The following is a 20,000-nucleotide window of genomic DNA, read 5'->3' as shown; positions in this document are numbered from 1 at the left end:
TGGATTATGGTCATGTATTTATTGTGTTTGGTGTGTATACGTCCTCTTATATGTGAGTGAGCAGTGCTTGCACACAACTTGATGCCTGTGATACTCCAGCCTCGTCCCCTGGCATTCCTCGTCCCCCGGCACTCCTCGTCCTCCTGGCACTCCTCGTCCCCTAGCACTCCTCGTCCCCTGGCACTCCTCGTCCCCTGGCTCTCCTCGTCCCCTGGCACTCCTCGTCCCCTGGTACTCCTCGTCCCCTGGCATTCCTCGTCCCCTGGCACTCCTCGTCCCCTGGCACTCCTCGTCCTCCTGGCACTCCTCGTCCCCTGGCACTCCTCGTCCTCCTGGCACTCTTCCCCCATGCTGACTGGCCATCGTGGCTCTGGCCTGAGATCGCTTACTAAAACAGGGGACCATCTCCCACCACTGACAAACAAGGCTGTGTTGACTGTCGACCAGGGCGTGTTTACTCGGGTACGATGCTCTGATGTCTTACGTATTTCATAGCTTGGATTTGTCAAGCACTTACATGTTCCCGTACGGAACCTGTTCATCTTTCCTTTATCATGGCGGCTCTCTTTACATTTATTAAAGAACAGTATTCGTGTTTCGAAATTTCACAACCCCAAGGTTATAATTATGTACAACCTCATTATTCAGCGTCGGAGCTCATAACATGTTGATAAATGTAAAAAGAGTTGATTGGGGAAAAAGATGTAGAGGTTTCGCAAGTGCACCTGGAGACTTTGATCCTCTTCCTTGTTGGATTCCTTGGTGAAAATATTGATCTCTCTACCATATTGTACCGCCTGTTCCTTCTTGGTACTGTTACCTGGCAGTAAAATAGGTACCTGGGTGTTAGTCAGCTGTCACGGGCTGCTTCCTGAGGGTGGAGGCCTAGTCGAGGACCGGGCCGCGGGGACACTAAAAGCCCCGAAATCATCTCAAGATAACCTCAAGATTGGTTGCTCCAGAGGTGTCAGATGTTTGCACCCTTCCGGCAATAAAATAGTCTATGCTAAATTTGTGATCACATTTGCCCAACTAAAATTCTAGCCTTTAGCTTCTGTCTTCAAACCTTCCAAACAGACAGACATCATCTTCATCATAGATGAGTTTGGGTGGATATAAATATCAGGCGCCTATTAGAAGGCTAATAGGCCTTCTGCAGTTTCCTTTTATTCATTTATTTTTATGCTGTGTTGCAAATCAAACCGTTTTGTGTGGAGAAGCCACGCTCCAGGGGCTCCAATTACTATCGAATTTCCGCCGAGGAAAAAACGGTATCACACATTTCCCGCCCGAATCTCCGAGGTGTGGAACACTTATAAGCGCGCCATTCTTATGCAGGGGAGACTGCCCCCAGATCACACTTTGATCGCTCTGGTGCACGGCTCATGGTCTTGCGTGGGGGGGGGGGGAGGTTTGGGGGAATGTTTCCACGTGGGAAGGGGAGGGGGGAGTCTGTTTCTGGGGGTAGAAGGGTAGTGTGTGTTTCCCTGGGAGAGTGTTTACCTGGGCGGGAGAAGGGGAGGGGGAATATGACCCCTGGAAGAAGGGGTTTGGGTTATCCTCCCCCTTCCGTTGCCTGCCATTGATGGGGGGGGGGGTGATGGGATGCTTCTCGGGAGAAGACATTTTCGACAATGGAAACTTTCCTGGTGTGTTTCCCTGCAAGTGTGAGCCTCTTTCGCCTCGTTAGTTATGCGTCGCTTGAATTAATAAAATCTTTCACCAGTCTGTTACACATTTGTTTTGTCACAGTTCTTGCTCCGTTTTAGATAGCTGGATTTTGTTTCACAAGTGCTAGTTGAAGGTGGTTTGATAGCTGTTGGACGCGGCTGCTCGCAGCCTGACGTATGAATCACAGCCTGGTTTATCAGGTATCCTTTGGAGGTGTTTATTCAACTTGTGTTTTGAACGTCGTGAGAGGTCGGCCAGTTATGTCTCTTATGTGTATCGAGATTATGTCTTGGACCTTTGAAGTTGATAGAATTCTTTCTCAGGCTACCTATTGCATCTCTGCTTTTCAACGGGGGGGGGGGGGGGGGGGGGGGTATTCTGCATATCCTGCCATGCCTCCTGGTCTCATGTCATGTTATTTCCGAGTATATTTCTCATACTCGCTGGGAGGATGTTTAACAGCCGCGGACCTCTGATGTTTATACAGTGTTACTGACTGTGCCTATGGCACCTCTGCTCTTCACTGGTTCTATTCTGCATTTTCTTCCATATCGTCCACTCCAGTATGTTGTTATTTTACTGTGTAGATTTGGGACCTGGCCCTCCAGTATTTTCTACGTGTATATTATTTGATATCTCTCTCGTCTCCTTGGTGTGATGGTGGTGTGAAGATGGTGGATAAAGATGGTGTGAAGATGTTTACTGTGTTTACTAGTTGTGTTTTTGCGGGGGGGTTGAGCTTTGCTCTTTCGGCCCGCCTCTCAACTGTCAATCAACTGTTTACTAACTACTATTCTTTTTTTTCTTTTTTTTTCCACACCACACACACACCCCAGGAAGCAGCCCGTGACAGCTGACTAACTCCCAGGTACCTATTTACTGCTAGGTAACAGGGGCACTTAGGGTGAAAGAAACTTTGCCCATTTGTTTCTGCCTCGTGCGGGAATCGAACCCGCGCCACAGAATTACGAGTCCTGCGCGCTATCCACCAGGCTACGAGGCCCCCTGTGATAACCACAGTGTGTGTGTGCATTGAATATTGTTACAATAATGGGAAGGAAGGCCTGGTCGACGACCGGGCCGCGGGGACGCTAAGCCCCGGAAGCACCTCAAGGTAACCTCAAGGTAAGGAAGGTGTGTGAGAAGAGAAGCAGAGAGGATGCATGTAAGGGGGAAGATGAGGAAGGTGTGTTGGGTAGACATCAGCACAGGATAGACCCGGGCACCGCCGGATACCCCGTCTAGTATATAATAATAATAATAATAATAATAATAATAATAATAATAATAATAGTATATGTGTGTGTTCTGATAAAGAAGTCATATTCCATTTAGTGGAGCTGAGCACCTTCTTCCTGGATGAATGGCGCCCTTGCCAGTACTTTTGATTCTTCCCTGGAAGACGTTATCATAATACAAGATCAAGGAGTTAACGTAATCCTCATCTTAAACTTCTCCAAGTGTGAAATAGGCTTCTCCAACTCTCACATTACTGATCGAGTTGAAGACATTCACATAATTGGTGGTGTGGATAGCGCCGCCAGTCTGGGTGGAGCATCTCTGGGTTAATATCCAGTAGAGGAAATCGTTGGTTATCTTGAGGTTATCTTGAGATGATTTCGGGGCTTTAGTGTCCCCGCGGCCCGGTCCTCGACCAGGCCTCCACCCCCAGGAAGCAGCCCGTGACAGCTGACCAATACCCAGGTACCTATTTTACTGCTAGGTAACATTAAGTTGATGTTAGACGAAGTTGTATAACGTTGTTGCTTTCTGTCGTCTCACAAGATGCCTATCCCTTCCTCGGCTAACTTTGTGAAGGGTTCGCCATCCCACAGCTGCGCCAAACTTAAGTCAGTAGGAGAACTCTGGAAATAGTCAACAAGAAATGGTTCACTGCGCCCACACCCCTCTCATGAGATGTCTTCCCCCACTCACAACTGCCCACGACGAGTGCCTCTTCAAGCAGCATACACTCCTAAAACTCTCTCACCCCTCCAACACTGCTCACTCAACCACACCTGTCCTCCAACACTGCTCACTCAACCACACCTGTCCCCCAACACTGCCCACTCAACTACACCTGTCCTCCAACGCCGCCTACACTCATTTCCTTTCTCCCTCTCTCCAGATCTGTAAATATATGCACAGCGGAGGGGAGATATTTGTTTCTCAGAATATTCACAATATTGTATTGTGGGATATGTATATGCCTGGCATCTCCCACGTCAGACTGTGTGCAACAGCGTTCAACAGCCTGGTAGACCAGACCATCAACTATGAACCCTCGTCAGGAACCGGGCCGCTGAAACACTGATCCTATGAACCACCTCGAGGTATGGTAGGGGGGCCGTAGATACGTCATCAACAGCGTTCATAACACTATTTATTTGTATTATTTTCATTAATATTCTCCATGCAGACTAGCCAAGAGCGCGTCCAGGAGCTGCCTCTCTCACCAAGACTAACACGTAATTTCCCTCGGGGATGAGGCCCTGAAGGGCAAGGGAGGAGGCTGAGAAAGAGAGAGAGAGAGAGAGAGAGAGAGAGAGAGAGAGAGAGAGAGAGAGAGAGAGAGAGAGAGAGAGAGAGAGAGAGAGAGAGAGAGAGAGAGAGAGAAACAGGTGGCAGACCCGTGTGAAGTACCTCAAAGGTGTACCTTTGGCGACGAGGACTGTGCGTTGCTTGCTGGAGGTTGAAGTGCTACTTGTGTGCTGCCAGCGGTCAGTGGTGGGGTGCTTGGGTGACTGTGTACACCGGGAGAGGCATCAAGACTGCCAGGAACGTCCCCTGGGGGAAAGGCAGGTCGCAGCGGACATATCCTCATCACATATATCAATATCAATCACTCTGGCTGACCTCATTCCCCCCCTTCCTCTCCTGCGACACTCGCCCGCTATCGTCCTCACCCGAGGTGGTGGTGGTGCGCCACGTGGTGGTAGAGCTGGTAGTTCAAGGTGGTGGTGGTGGTGGTGGTGATGGTGGTGGTGGTGGTGGTGGTGGTGATGGTGGTGGTGGTGGTGGTGGTGGTGATGGTGGTGGTGGTGGTGACTAGCCCTAGCAGCGTTAGTGCTTACCTCACACTGCATAGCTTACACTGACTACAGGGAAGAGTGTTTTAGCTCTTTATCGCTTTTTTCATCCCTCCCTCCCCGTCTCTCTCTCACTCCATCCTCTGGCTGTCTGTGTCTCAATCTGTGCCTCTCTCTCTCTCTCTCTCTCTCTCTCTCTCTCTCTCTCTCTCTCTCTCTCTCTCTCTCTCTCTCTCTCTCTCTCTCTCTCTCTCTCTCTCTAATATAGAAAGCGAGCGAGCAAGCGAAAGCTCTCTGGAGGACCGAGAAGTGAAGCTCAACCCCGGAGGGAGAGTGTGGGGCTGGGAGAGTGAGAGTCTGGGAGAGTGAGAGGCTGAGAGAGAGTGAGAGGCTGGGAGGGTGGGGCTCCAGTAATGTATACTGGTGGAGGTTATTGGGTGTCCACCTCCTCCTTGACTAACCAGGCGACTCCTGTAACACTATACGAGAGGTGCTCTACCTCCACCTTGACAACCTTCAGGGGCTCATGTCCCTGGTCACGCAGGTGTTGTACCCTGCACCACTACCACCACCACCACTACCAACACCACCACACGCCTAAAACCACTATCCCACCACCACCACGACCGTCAACATTGATTCAGCGCAGGAAAATTCTGCTTTTCGCATTTACTCAACTACGATTACAAAATTCAGGAAGCCTTAAAAGAAAAACTATATGTAGATGTTGTCTACGCGGGCTTTGTAAAGGTATTTGATAAAGGTGACTTTGGAGTGATGGCCCATAGAAATGAAATTAATAGGAATAACAGGTAAAGTAGGGCGATGGATATTCTATTTCTTGTCATGCAGAATACAAAGAGTAACAGTCAAGCAAAATAAAGCACAGTGTAGAGCTCTGTACCCCAGGGCATAGTCCGTGCATCACTGCCCTGTACCCCAGGGCATAGTCCTTGCATCACTGCTCTGTACCCCAGGGCACAGTCCTTGCACCACTGCTCTGTACTCCAGGGCACAGTCCTTGCACCACTGCTCTGTACCCCAGGGCACAGTCCTTGCACCACTGCTCTGTACCCCAGGGCACAGTCCTTGCACCACTGCTCTGTACCCCAGGGCACAGTCCTTGCACCACTGCTCTGTACCCCAGGGCACAGTCCTTGCACCACTGCTCTGTACCCCAGGGCACAGTCCTTGCACCACTGCTCTGTACCCCAAGGCACAGTCATTGCACCACTGCTATTTTCTCATTTTTATTTCATATATATTGAGAAAAATACAAGTCACAGCTTCGTGTAAACCTTTGCAGACGATATAGAAGTCAGTATGAAGATTACTTCAGTTGACAACACTGATAAACTCCAGCCCGATATCAATAAAGTCTTCAAAATAGGCAAATTAAAATAGCATGTTTAACAATAAATTCCAGATACTTAGGTATAACACAAATGAAGAACCTACACGAAACACAGGGTACAAGACACAACCAGATCTACCCCACAGAAAGACAAAAGAACAAACATGTAAAGGACCTGTGAATAATGTTGTCAGACGACCTAACGTTTAGTGAACATTACAAAACAAATATAGCGTGAGCCAGGAAAGTAGGAGGAGGATTAATAAGAACCTTAAAATCCAGGGATCACACCACAATGCTTCTAATATTCAAATCATTTGTGGTGTCCCGTTTCGAAAAGGTACTCATGTCTTATTCAGAGCAGGAGAGGTTGCTGAAATAAGAGGGAATACAGAGCATATACGGCACGCATACACACACAATAAAGCACCAACCTTACTGGGACCGTCTCAAAGCTCTCTAAATGTACTAAAATTAAAGGAGTAGTTCTCACAACTGTCTTGTCGAGCCTGGCCTCAAGTCGGTCTCGGGACAGTAGAAGAACTCCCAAAACTCTCTCCCAGGTATACTGCCACTACCCCACACACCCATAACCACCACCACCACTACCGTGTTTTCAGCAAGTAGCAGTAACTGGTGGTTGGAGTCCCCAGGGTGTAATGATGAGGCCAGAGCGAACGAAGGTAGTGCATTATTCAGGTGAGGTCAGGAGCAGGTAGTCTTGGCGGCTCTCCTACCATGCTGTGGGGCAGTGTGGGGGGTCTTACCATGCTGTGGGGCAGTGTGGGGAGGTCTTTCCATGCTGTGGGGCAGTGTGGGGAGGTCTTTCCATGCTGTGGGGCAGTGTGGGGAGGTCTTCCCATGCTGTGGGGCAGTGTGGGGAGGTCTTTCCATGCTGTGGGGCAGTATGGGGAGGTCTTCCCATGCTGTGGGGCAGTGTGGGGAGGTCTTTCCATGCTGTGGGGCAGTGTGGGGAGGTCTTCCCATGCTGTGGGGCAGTGTAGGGAGGTCTTTCCATGCTGTGGGGCAGTGTGGGGAGGTCTTCCCATGCTGTGGGGCAGTGTGGGGAGGTCTTTCCATGCTGTGGGGCAGTGTGGGGAGGTCTTTCCATGCTGTGGGGCAGTGTGGGGAGGTCTTTCCATGCTGTGGGGCAGTGTGGGGGGGCCTTTTCTCTCCTTACATCATCCACCTACCCGCCGTCTATTGTTACCCACTCCCTTTCTCTACTATCATCCAACTCTCTCCTCCTGCTGCTCGCCGACCTGGAAGAAAACTCAATTTTTAAGTGAAATTGTGAGGAAGACGACCCGTCAGCTTGGAGTTGGTGGTGTGTCTAGTGTGGAGGTCACCCCCTACACCACTGTGAGGTGTGGAGGTCACCCCCTACACCACTGTGAGGTGTGGAGGTCACCCCCTACACCACTGTGAGGTGTGGAAGTCACCCCTACACCACTGTGAGGTGTGGAGGTCACCCCCTACACCACTGTGAGGTGTGGAGGTCACCCCTACACCACTGTGAGGTGTGGAGGTCACCCCTACACCACTGTGAGGTGTGGAGGTCACCCCCTACACCACTGTGAGGTGTGGAGGTCACCCCCTACACCACTGTGAGGTGTGGAGGTCACCCCCCTACACCACTGTGAGGTGTGGAGGTCACCCCCTACACCACTGTGAGGTGTGGAGGTCACCCCCTACACCACTGTGAGGTGTGGAGGTCACCCCTACACCACTGTGAGGTGTGGAGGTCACCCCCCTACACCACTGTGAGGTGTGGAGGTCACCCCCTACACCACTGTGAGGTGTGGAGGTCACCCCCCTACACCACTATGAGGTGTGGAGGTCACCCCCTACACCACTGTGAGGTGTGGAGGTCACCCCCTACACCACTGTGAGGTGTGGAGGTCACCCCCCTACACCACTATGAGGTGTGGAGGTCACCCCCTACACCACTGTGAGGTGTGGAGGTCACCCCCTACACCACTATGAGGTGTGGAGGTCACCCCCTACACCACTGTGAGGTGTGGAGGTCACCCCCTACACCACTGTGAGGTGTGGAGGTCACCCCCCTACACCACTGTGAGGTGTGGAGGTCACCCCCTACACCACTATGAGGTGTGGAGGTCACCCCCTACACCACTGTGAGGTGTGGAGGTCACCCCCTACACCACTGTGAGGTGTGGAGGTCACCCCCTACACCACTGTGAGGTGTGGAGGTCACCCCCTACACCACTATGAGGTGTGGAGGTCACCCCCTACACCACTGTGAGGTGTGGAGGTCACCCCCTACACCACTATGAGGTGTGGAGGTCACCCCCTACACCACTGAGGTGTGGAGGTCACCCCCTACACCACTGTGAGGTGTGGAAGTCACCCCTACACCACTGTGAGGTGTGGAGGTCACCCCCCTACACCACTGTGAGGTGTGGCTAGGTCTACACCCATCCTCTCCACACACACCCGTCCCTCATCTCCATAATCTATCCACGCCACATCCCTTCCTGGTGTGAACCCATCCAGCTGTTCTTGCACTCAGGGTTAAGCAACAGTAACTTCGAGTGCTCTAAAGGATGGCCACAACAAAATCGTACGAAGTGTAAATCAAAAATCAGGCGAGGTTGTCAGAAATATTCACAGCTCTTCCGAGTGCGTCGGAGTTAGGAGAAGTTTGTGAGTTTTTTTTTTTCGTGTAAAACTTAAAGGTTTCAGTTATAATTAGTTTTTGAACTCCAACGTGGAATGTAAGGACGCGGGTCTTAGTCTAAAGTCATTATAATGTCAATTTTGAGAGCGAAAGTGCAATTTGAGATAGCAGAACTTAGATTAAGAAAGTTATTGCTTCAAGTTTTATGTATCTTGAGGACTTGCCGATGGAGATCAGTGAAGGACTCCTGGTAGTGATCACTTAGACTGTTTCATCGTCTCAAGGCCCTCCAGCGTGGCCTTGGGTCTCAAGGCCCTCCAGCGTGGCCTTGGGTCTCAAGGCCCTCCAGCGTGGCCTTGGGTCTCAAGGCCCTCCAGCGTGGCCTTGGGTCTCAAGGCCCTCCAGCGTACCACAGGGACCCGAGACCCTCCAGTGTTACTTTAATTATTCAAGAACATTACACCATAGTCATGTTAAGCCCTCGTGTGTGTGTGTGTGTGTGTGTGTGTGTGTGTGTGTGTGTGTGTGTGTGTGTGTGTGTGTGTGTGTGTGTGTGTTAGAGAGAGCGTGAGTAAGGGTCGGATGGCCTGTTAGTGGCACTTGCCCCAAGAGAGAGGAGCGCCGTACCACAAGGTAGGGCCGGGAATGATCTTATACACCCGGAGGAGGGCTGGCCACACACCTCTCTGGCTCTTACGAGAAAAATCTTTGGCTCCCGCCACATTGATTGCCGCCACTCTGACATATATTATGAGGTATGGCACCCCTCTCCTCCTCCTCCTCCTCCTGCCCAAAACCCACATCCTCCTCCCATTAATCTATTGTATCTTTTTTTTAACTATTAAATATAACTTGGCAGCTGTAGTGTGGGGGTGGGGGGAGGTTCACTGGAAATGGGATACCCATTTTCAGTGACGTGAAACCTTTGCTCCATTTTTAGTGGCTGCAAATTGGGTCGTCTACCGCAATGCGAGAGGGCAGGGAAGATGTGTTTAAAATTACACTTCCCTATTGATATATTAACGGTAGTGAGCGGCCTGCCTGCCTGCCTGCCGGCCTGCCTGCCTGCCTGCCGGCCTGCCTGCCGGCCTGCCTGCCTGCCTGCCGGCCTGCCTGCCTGCCTGCCTGCCTGCCTGCCTGCCTCCCTGCCTGCCTGCCTGCCTCCCTGCCTGCCTGCCGGCCTGCCGGCCTGCCTGCCGGCCTGCCTGCCTGCCTGCCTGCCTGCCTGCCTGCCTGCCTGCCGGCCTGCCTGCCTGCCTGCCTGCCTGCCGGCCTGCCTGCCTGCCCGCCTGCCTGCCTGCCTGCCTGCCTGCCTGCCTGTGTATAGCGAGGCCGACGTCTAGAGAGATGGCTAGGGAAGTGTGACACTTGGCCACAGATCACTCTCAGCAAGTAGAAAAACTTCTCGAAATCGTCAGCAGGGAAAAGAATTGTCGAAGAAAAGCAGAATAATTGAAGTAAATGGTTTATATTGTGGAGTGTAGATGGTGTTTGGGAAGATGGGGTTGATAGCTGAGGTTGTAGATAACTGGGGTTGTGGAGGTGACCAAGTTGATAGTCAAGATTGTATGTAAAGGTTTGTAGCTGGACTGTGAAAGTGGATAACCCTGGTTGTATAGGTGTGGAATTGGATAGTTGGGGTTATAGGCCTATGGTGGTGGATTGATCAGGTTGTTGAGGTGTAGAGTGATTAGGTTATGGAATGTAACTAATAGGTTTTATAAGTAGAATGATGGTAGTCGAGAATAACAAGTGTGGGAGCGCCAGATCGTGGTCATCTTCACACAGACAAACTCTCGTAGGAAGTATCGGATCTGCTGGATTGTGGTGGATAGGCGAGCCTGCGGGCTGCTCAAAGCAACAGTCTGTTGGACCAAGCTCTCACAAGTCAAGCCTGGCCCCGCACCGGGGTTGGGGCAGTAGGACAACTCCCAGAACCCCATCCAGGTACAATCCAGTCCAGCATCCTCAACCGCCCATTACCGTCCAACTATCCAGGTACAAATAACCTAACCTAACCTATCAAAGCCGATGCATAGAAAACGTCAATATTATAGTACATTAAATCTGATTAAACGTCGTCTTTTTAACGGATTGGTTGATACCGTAAGACACACAACGATCAGGTAAGAAAACGGGATGCCCAACCACTGTTTAATACAGTCGGAAATGAGACGGGGAAACTATTATAAAACTGATGACTTTCAATTGATGTTATTTTAGTAATGTTTTCTCTAATTTATCAGTATTTATATCCCCTTGTTTTTAGGTTATGTAATATGAGAGTTCATGCTCTTATTTCCGGTATTATGTAGGTGTCGGCTGCCTCGATTATCTTATTATTCCTTGGTTTACATGTAAAGGAGAACGTTTAGTTTACTTAGTTTGACTTTATTCACAACTACTGTGACCTTACTGGGGGTGCCAGGAGTTTACCCTGTAGCTAGGGGAGCCATATTGCGTGGCACTAATATTACCTTGGTGTACCGGGGTGCCAGGAGTTTACCCTGTAGCTAGGGGAGCCGTGTTGCGTGGCACTAATATTACCTTGGTGTACCGGGGTGCCAGGAGTATACCCTGTAGCTAGGGGAGCCATGTTGCGTGGCACTAATATTACCTTGGTGTACCGGGGTGCCAGGAGTTTACCCTGTAGCTAGGGGAGCCGTGTTGCGTGGCACTAATATTACCTTGGTGTACCGGGGTGCCAGGAGTTTACCCTGTAGCTAGGGGTGCCGTGTTGCGTGGCACTAATATTACCTTGGTGTACTGGGGGTGCCAGGAGTTTACCCTGTAGCTAGGGGAGCCGTGTTGCGTGGCACTAATATTACCTTGGTGTACCGGGGTGCCAGGAGTTTACCCTGTAGCTAGGGGAGCCGTGTTGCGTGGCACTAATATTACCTTGGTGTACCGGGGTGCCAGGAGTTTACCCTGTAGCTAGGGGAGCCATGTAGCGTGGCACTAATATTACCTTGGTGTACTGGGGGTGCCAGGAGTTTACCCTGTAGCTAGGGGAGCCGTGTTGCGTGGCACTAATATTACCTTGGTGTACTGGGGGTGCCAGGAATTTACCCTGTAGCTAGGGGAGCCGTGTTGCGTGGCACTAATATTACCTTGGTGTACCGGGGTGCCAGGAGTTTACCCTGTAGCTAGGGGAGCCATGTAGCGTGGCACTAATATTTATTCTCTCTCTTGCAGGATCCCGCTGACCTGGTGGCACTGCACGCCCTACCCACGGTAAGTGGCACCCATCCTCTCCTCCCACCACTCTCTTATGGGGTGCTATGCTCTGTTTATCCCGTGTGGATGTTTGAGTTTTGGTGATGAGTTTGTGTGTATTCACTGATTTGTACTTGTCACTTATGTGTTCCTTATAGGATGGTGTGTGAGGCTGGGCCAAAGGTTCACTGACAACATGTCGGGGTCTTAACAATATGGAAGGAGACAAAGCACACGAGAATAATAAAAGAGAACGCCTCATTCCTTATCTACTTCGTTCGTTCGTTCGTTCGCGCTCTCTCTCTCTCTCTCTCTCTCTCTCTCTCTCTCTCTCTCTCTCTCTCTCTCTCTCCCCCCCCACACACACAGGTGATATATAGAATGTCTTTCCCTACTTTTATGTATTTTTAGAGTGGTTTAGGGCGGCGTGTTTCCGTGGGGGTGTTTATGGTGGGCAGATATTGTTTACACCAGACATGAACCCTCCGGCCGCCCAGTTGGTGCCTTGTCTTTGTCCTGGAAGCTCAACCTTCGTGAAAGCTCTATTTGCCAAGTGTGTACGTGGTGAGCTTTATTCCTGTGCTCGTATTTTGGGGGCTTAACATACCTTCTTGACTCTTCAATTGGCCTCGCGTATAAATTGTTATTGTGCTTGGCTGAGCCGTTTGTGTCTACCTTCTGACGTGGTTTGTATTGGTCTCCTTGACCCATACCATCCTCCCCCCCCCTCTCTCTCTCTCTATCTCTCTCTTCAGGAATCGACTAATCCGTTTAAATTGCGACGTGTTAGTTGCAATTTAAGCACCGTGTTTTCTGTGCATCGGTCTTGGTTGGTTAGGTCTGTTGCTTTGGGTTGGGTAATTTAGATTTGCTTTACCAAGTGGCAGATTGGGTGACGTGTGTGAATGAGCGGTGTTACGGTAATCAGATATATTGATCAAAGTTGTTTTAATATGTGCGCTTCAATAGAGAGGTTATAAAGTATGTACGTGCGCACGCCTGCGTACATGTGTGTGTGTTTGTATATTTACTTGTATGTTTTTCTGTGTAGGTGACTATCAGTGGTGACTACACACGACCTACCACTATCGTAGCCTATCAGTGGTGACTACACACGACCTACCACTATCGTAGCCTATCAGTGGTGACTACACACGACCTACCACTATCGTAGCCTATCAGTGGTGACTACACACGACCTACCACTATCGTAGCCTATCAGTGGTGACTACACACGACCTACCACTATCGTAGCCTATCAGTGGTGACTACACACGACCTACCACTATCGTAGCCTATCAGTGGTGACTACACACGACCTACCACTATCGTAGCCTATCAGTGGTGACTACACACGACCTACCACTATCGTAGCCTATCAGTGGTGACTACACACGACCTACCAGTATCGTAGCCTATCAGTGGTGACTACACACGACCTACCACTATCGTAGCCTATCAGTGGTACGGGGCAGTGAGGTGTATCTCTTCCTGCCTCGCCTGTTGCTTTTGTTGTGCCTTTTGCCTTGTAATGGAATTATTCTAACGCTTAAATTCTGTCGAATCTGGCCTTACAGTTGTGGATGGAGGTGGCTTCCGCTACTATTGTTTGTGCGCTCCACTTGTTGAGCACGTGTACTGGTACAAGTACTTTTTAACATTTCTTTGACTCGTTTGCGTTTCCAGCTTTCACTTATGTCCTCTTGTTATACATTTTTTCACTTTAAAGAGGCTCTTCCTGTTCACCTTGTCAATTCCCCTCGGTATGTTGTATGTTGCAATCATGTCCCCCCCCCCTCCCTGTTTCTGCTATCCTCAAGGGATGTGTTGTCTAATTACTTTAACCTATACTCATAGCTGAGCCCTCTTAGCTCTTGCACCAATCTTGTTACAAACCTTTGTACTTTTTTTATTTTGGTTTTAAACTTCATAAGGTGTGGATTCCGGTGCTGCATATTCAAATATTGGACTAACAAATGCAGGCGATGAGTCACAATAACGTGGCTAAAGTATGTTGACCAGACCACACACTAGAAGGTGAAGGGACGACGACGTTTCGGTCCGTCCTGGACCATTCTCAAGTCGATTGTGTGATTTGAGAATGACTTGAGAATGATCCAGGACGGACCGAAACGTCGTCGTCCCTTCACCTTCTAGTGTGTGGTTTGGACTAACAAAAGACTGTATTGTCTTGAAAGAGCCGTGGTTCTGGTTTCCAAGCAACTTTCTAATGTTTTCAAGGTGCATCGAATTTCTCTAAGCGTTTCTTAACCCCCTCCACAGTGGCTACTATGACGTTCAGTGTTACTTCTAGCCTCTTATCTCTCATCTCTGGTCTCCAGGAGGATTCTTTTTGTAAATACTTCTGAAATCTCTTGTTAAGAGCTTGACACACCTCTTGTAGTTTTCACTGAGACTGCCATCTTGTCTCTTCAACCAGATCATTTGCTCTTTATACAAGGATACGTATTGCAGAAATAGAGCAGAAAGTGAGGCGCTAAGGAGCCGGTAAGCCGAGCGGACAACACGCTGGACTTGTGATCCTGTGGTCCCGGGTTCGATCCCGGGCGCCGGCGAGAAACAATGGGCAGCGTTTCTTTCACTCTATTACCTAGCAGTAAATAGGTACCTGGGTGTTAGTCAGCTGTCACGGGCTGCTTCCTGGGGGTGGAGGCCTGGTCGAGGACCGGGCCGCGGGGACACTAAAAAGCCCCGAAATCATCTCAAGATAACCTCAAGATAACCTTATGCCAGACTAAAGAAATGTAAATGGAACAGAAAGTCATACAGGTTATAAGGAAGCAAAATAATTTTTGACATATGTAAAATAATCATTAAAACCACCAATATTTGACGCATACAAAGGCAAGGTTGATAAGTATCAAAGGAATTAGTGAAGTCTTGAGATAACTTTAAGGAGCTATATTTAGAACTCCGATAGATAACTGAAATGTTTACTATCTTGACAGCTTTTTAAGAACCGTATCCACAATTCAGACACCAGGCTGAACACTTGAGACCATGCCTATGAACGCGGCTCCGAGTCCTCACTCCTCGAACTATTTATAAGGAAATGTTCACTACCAGTAACACGATCGTTCGGTGTGATATCTTGAGGTTATCTTGAGATGATATCTTTTTTTTTTTTTTTTAGTGTCCCCGCGGCCCGGTACTCGACCAGGCCTCCACCCCCAAGGATGCAGCCCGTGACAGCTGACTAACACCCAGGTACCTATTTTACTGCTAGGTAACAGGGGCATAGGGTGAAAGAAACTCTGCCCATTGTTTCTCGCCGGCGCCCGGGATCGAACCCAGGACCACAGGATCACAAGCCCAGCGTGCTGTCCGCTCGGCCGACCGGCTCCCAGTGTCTTAAAAATTATCATCATTGGTTTGGCGTCTACCGTGTCTTGTTCACTAGGTTCAAGATTCAGCAAGTGTTTACGATACCTGTCCATCTTTCCTTCATCATAGCGACTTAGTTTACATAGTTTATTAAAGAGTTTATGAGCTCTGAAGCGTCATATCTGCCCTTTATGTTACTGCAAATCTAACAGTCTCTCTCTGAAGCGTTAATCTTTAGTACAGAACGTGGACTTGGGGTACAGCAGTCCATAGTGTGTACATTCTATCCATGGTGGCTATTCGTACTCTCATTTGTGGAGGATGAGTTGATAACTCTCAGCCACATTATTCAAGCATCACTTACTGGCCTCAACCTATTTCCCTTATCCCCATTCCCGCGTGTACTGTACCACTGGTGTACTCCCCAGTACTAGGAGCCGGTCGGCCGAGCGGACAGCACGCTGGACTTGTGATCCTGTGGTCCTGGGTTCGATCCCAGGCGCCGGCGAGAAACAATGGGCAGAGTTTCTTTCACCCTATGCCCCTGTTACCTAGCAGTAAAATGGGTACCTGGGTATTAGTCAGCTGTCACGGGCTGCTTCCTGGGGGTGGAGGCCTGGTCGAGGACCGGGCCGCGGGGACACTAAAAAGCCCCGAAATCATCTCAAGATAACCTCAAGATAACCTCAAGATAACCCATACCAGTACTTCAGCAGACACGGGAGTGTTAACCATTCCCGCGTGTACCGTACCATTGGTGTGTTAACAAGTGTGTGTTGTTTTCCAGGCAGTGAGGCCCGGGTCGGGCGGAGAGGTGAGGTCAGCTGAGTGACGTCATGGTGCCCAGAGGTCACGGCTCCGCCTCCTGCTAGCATGTGTGTTGATGCCCACACTCTGCCCTCCCTCAAGGTGAGTCCCTCCCCACTGCTTACCTATCACAGGAGGCAGGCAGGAAACAAACAAAAAATATCAATGTACTGAAAGCGTCCATTGAGTGTGTGTGTGTGTGTGTGTGTGTGTGTGTGTGTGTGTGTGTGTGTGTGTGTGTGTGTGTGTGTGTGTGTGTGTGTGTGTGTGTGTGTGACTCTCACCCTTCTCTTAGCCGTTCTTCTCCTTCCTTAAGGCTAAGCTCTTCCTTAGAGGCTCTTCCTTCCTCGCTTCAGTCGACGACTCCAGACTTTGTGGGTTCACGGGAATCCTAGGGTGTATAACTTATACCATTTCATTCACCGGGTTACTAGAGATTCGAACCACCGACCGCACGAGCGGGAGACGAGTGACCAACCGCTGCCCCGCTGGGATTTTCGACTTTCCCTGACTGCTACCGTAGCTCAGAGGCATTAGGGATCCACGCCCATGTCTTATACATCGTCGTGGTTGACAATTGATGTGACGTGGGCGTGGGCGTGTGGCGTAGGCGTGCTGATATCATAAATGTTGCCCAGGTTACCTTGAGGTGATTTCGGAGCTTAGCGACCCCGCGGCCCGGTCGCCGACCAGGTCTCCTCGTTGCTGGACTGGTCAACCAGGCTGTTGGACGCGGCTGCTTGCAGCCTGACGTACGAGTCAAAGCCTAGTTGATCAGGTGGCCATACGTGGCCACAAGATGCAGGCTGCCGACCTACACCAGACACACCTGACATCCTAGCTACCTACTTATATACCTACCAACAACGATTGAAGAGGTATTTAGGATTACAGAGTAGACATGGTCCTCACCTACAACGGAAGCCTCGACAGCGTGAGTTACCAGCACCACTCAGGAGGGGCCACCACCACCACCTCGACCAGCCCAGCACACAGCGGCCAATGGTCGTTCATCTCTCCTCTATTCATCATCTCCCCCCCCCCCCTTAGTCTAGTTCATACGTCATGTGATCTCGGATTCTCTATTTAACCTTATTGTTTAATATTGTTTTTAATCGTACAATGTAATTTTCTATGTTTATACCGGCAGTTAAAGTAATGTTTATTCATTTCAAAGACTTCCTCCCTCACACAGGAATGCGAGCTGCGCATGCGCGGATGGGTTTCGCCCTTCGGGTACTCCATTGGCATTCGTTTCAAACATAGTATAGAATATAGTGTATTTCACTATATTCTATATGTTCACTGAATCACTAGCATTTATATTTCTGTCATGAGTAACGTATCTTTTGGACGATTTTAAGGACCAACTAGGCTTGTTCCTTGCAACCATACTTCAGTCACGTTATCATACATCAGTCATGGCATCAGCCACGTCATCAGCCACGTCATCAGCCATCAGCCACGTTATATCCACCACGTCATCGCCAGTCGTCCAATATGGTCGTCAATAAGAGCCTGGAGGCGGGACCAGGATTGTGGACGTTGTGGTGGGCCGCCTTGATTGGCTGGGCGGATATATAGGATTTGTTGAGGATGGCAGCCCGTACCCCCCCCCCCACACACACACACATACTCACCCTTCATCCGCCAGACACACACACACACACACACACACACACACACACACACACACACACACACACACACACACACACACACACACACACACACACACACACACACACACACACACACACACACACACACACGCGCGCGTGCGCGACAGTTGAAGACGCTATAAAGAACCTCCCATAGAATCCAAACGGGCGAATTTTCTGGCGTCCGGATTGATGGCCGAGACCAAATGTTGTCAGGACGAGCGGGAAGACATCATTAAAGACTTTGTTTTTCTTGTGTACGCGCGTTCGTTTGTGTGTGTGCGTGGGGGCGGGAGAGGGGGCTGTATCATTCTTCACGCCCCTCATGCTGCAAAGCAATATTAGCTGTGGATACATACACATACCTGTGCAGGATATCACAGAACGCATGACTTTTACATGCAGGGAAAAAGGGTGCACCGTGAAAATTGGAAATTCGTTTAAGCACTTCCGCCTCGCAAAGTGTTTTAAACTAATTTTCAATTTTCACTGTGGTTTTTCTTGCATATGTGCGTGTGTGTGTACATGTACATTTGAGTATTTTGGAACAGGTAGCAGGCAACGGGACACAAGCACAACGGGATTTCTGGCAACAATGTTTACCTCGTCAGTGTAGTTCGGGCATCCATCGCTAGGAGGCGCCCGTTGGACTCGACGAACTCGGCCCCGAAGTCTTGCTCTTCTGTCTGGCGTTGGGTGAGAGAGACGCGCCGGTGAGCTGGTGTCTAGGTGCCTGGATTGTGTTTACCCTTTTACCTCCCCCTCCCTCCTCGTTTTTATTTTCGTTGGAGCTTTAGCGCTGGGTAACGAGTGCCAGTGGTGGGGTGTCAGGCGTTGGTGGTAACGGTAGTGGCAGGCTGCCAGACGTTGATGGTAACGGTGATGGTGGTGGTGGTGGTGGGCTTTTAAGGGAAAGGCTGGTGCGTGGGGGAGTCACACATGTTGTGTTCCGGTCCTACCTCCTTACAACCCTGGGAGTGGAGCCCCTTACAACCCTGGGAGTGGAGCCCCTTACAACCCTGGGAGTGGAGCCCCTTACAACCCTGGGAGTGGAGCCCCTTACAACCCTGGGAGTGGAGCCCCTTACAACCCTGGGATTGGAGCCCCTTACAACCCTGGGAGTGGAGCCCCTTACAACCCTGGGAGTGGAGCCCCTTACAACCCTGGGAGAGCCCCACACAACCCCTGAGAGAAGAAGAGCCACACTAACCTGTTTATCTGTGTTCTTGCCTCCATCGGCGCTCTGAATTTATTTACAATACTGGTTACATAAAGTCTCCAATAGTTTTTCAAAGGTTTAATAAGAACTTCATTCCCATGAACACCTACTGTAGGCCTAGCCCCTCATTTAGGTTATGATAAAAAAATGACCCCTAACGACTGTTTATTAACAGCTGAAATTTGAAACGATTCATACCCAGATGTGAGATCGTGGAGCGAGGTTGGCACACACAGATGCACACACCTGGTGTGTGCATCACGCATCTGGGTGCGAATCGACTGCCAGCTGCACACACCTGGCTCAGCGTGCACAGTTTGGTGTATAAATTTGTATTAATGTATTAATCTAGACTATGCATACATTTGTATCAATGTGCCGAGGTTGTGTACTATACAGGGATGTTAGGTATACATTTGTGTTAGTGTATTGATGTTGTAGTGTGTGTGTGTGTGTGTGTGTGTGTGTGTGTGTGTGTGTGTGTGTGTGTGTGTGTGTGTGTGTGTGTGTGTGTGTGTGTATGTGTGTGTGTGTGTGCGTGTGTGTGTGTATGTATGTGTGTGTATGTGTGTGTGTTGCGGCGCAGGTATGATTATTATTATTGAGATGGGTTTGTGGATGTCTACTAATCGTGTTACCATTACAGGTGTGGGGTGAGGCGCACCTGTACTATGGGTGAGGGCTGGAGGTCAGGATGGCCAGGCGAGAGGGTCATGGGTCAGCACCCCCACCTCCACCACCACCTCCTCCACCTCCTCCACCTCCTCCTCCTCCTCCTACCAACATGGGCCACATCACTCTGCTAGTCCTCCTGGGCCTCCTCTCCTCAGGTGAGTCTTAAGTACATCGTCTGTGTGTGATCATTGGTACGGTGGTCACGGTACTGGGTACGTTTAGGGGTGATCCTCGATGGCTTGGGTTCGAATCCTGGCCGGGTCAAATAGAGTTCTTAGTGATCTATGGCTTGCGCGTTAATGCAGCTTTCTCACACACACACACACACACACACACACACACACACACACACACACACACTATATATATATATATATATATA

General features: G+C 49.9%; 1 protein-coding gene across 11 annotated transcripts in view; it reads left to right on the top strand.

The window, feature by feature from the left end:
• The window catches only part of LOC123753885 (protein turtle), a 418,196-nt gene that overhangs the window by 310,026 nt on the left and 88,170 nt on the right, over positions 1-20,000 (top strand). For all 11 annotated transcript variants that reach the window (XM_069307224.1, XM_069307230.1, XM_069307232.1 and 8 more), the window contains 3 exons: positions 11,891-11,929; positions 16,044-16,165; positions 19,590-19,773. In XM_069307224.1, the coding sequence (XP_069163325.1) occupies positions 19,638-19,773 (136 nt within the window). In that variant the 5' untranslated portion in view covers positions 11,891-11,929; positions 16,044-16,165; positions 19,590-19,637. The remainder of the gene's footprint in view (positions 1-11,890; positions 11,930-16,043; positions 16,166-19,589; positions 19,774-20,000) is intronic.

Source organism: Procambarus clarkii, chromosome 6 (assembly GCF_040958095.1).
Source record: "Procambarus clarkii isolate CNS0578487 chromosome 6, FALCON_Pclarkii_2.0, whole genome shotgun sequence".
Taxonomy (NCBI): Eukaryota; Metazoa; Arthropoda; class Malacostraca; order Decapoda; family Cambaridae; genus Procambarus; species Procambarus clarkii.
Note: the sequence above shows the minus strand (reverse complement) of the source record. Positions and strands in the feature narration are given on the sequence as shown.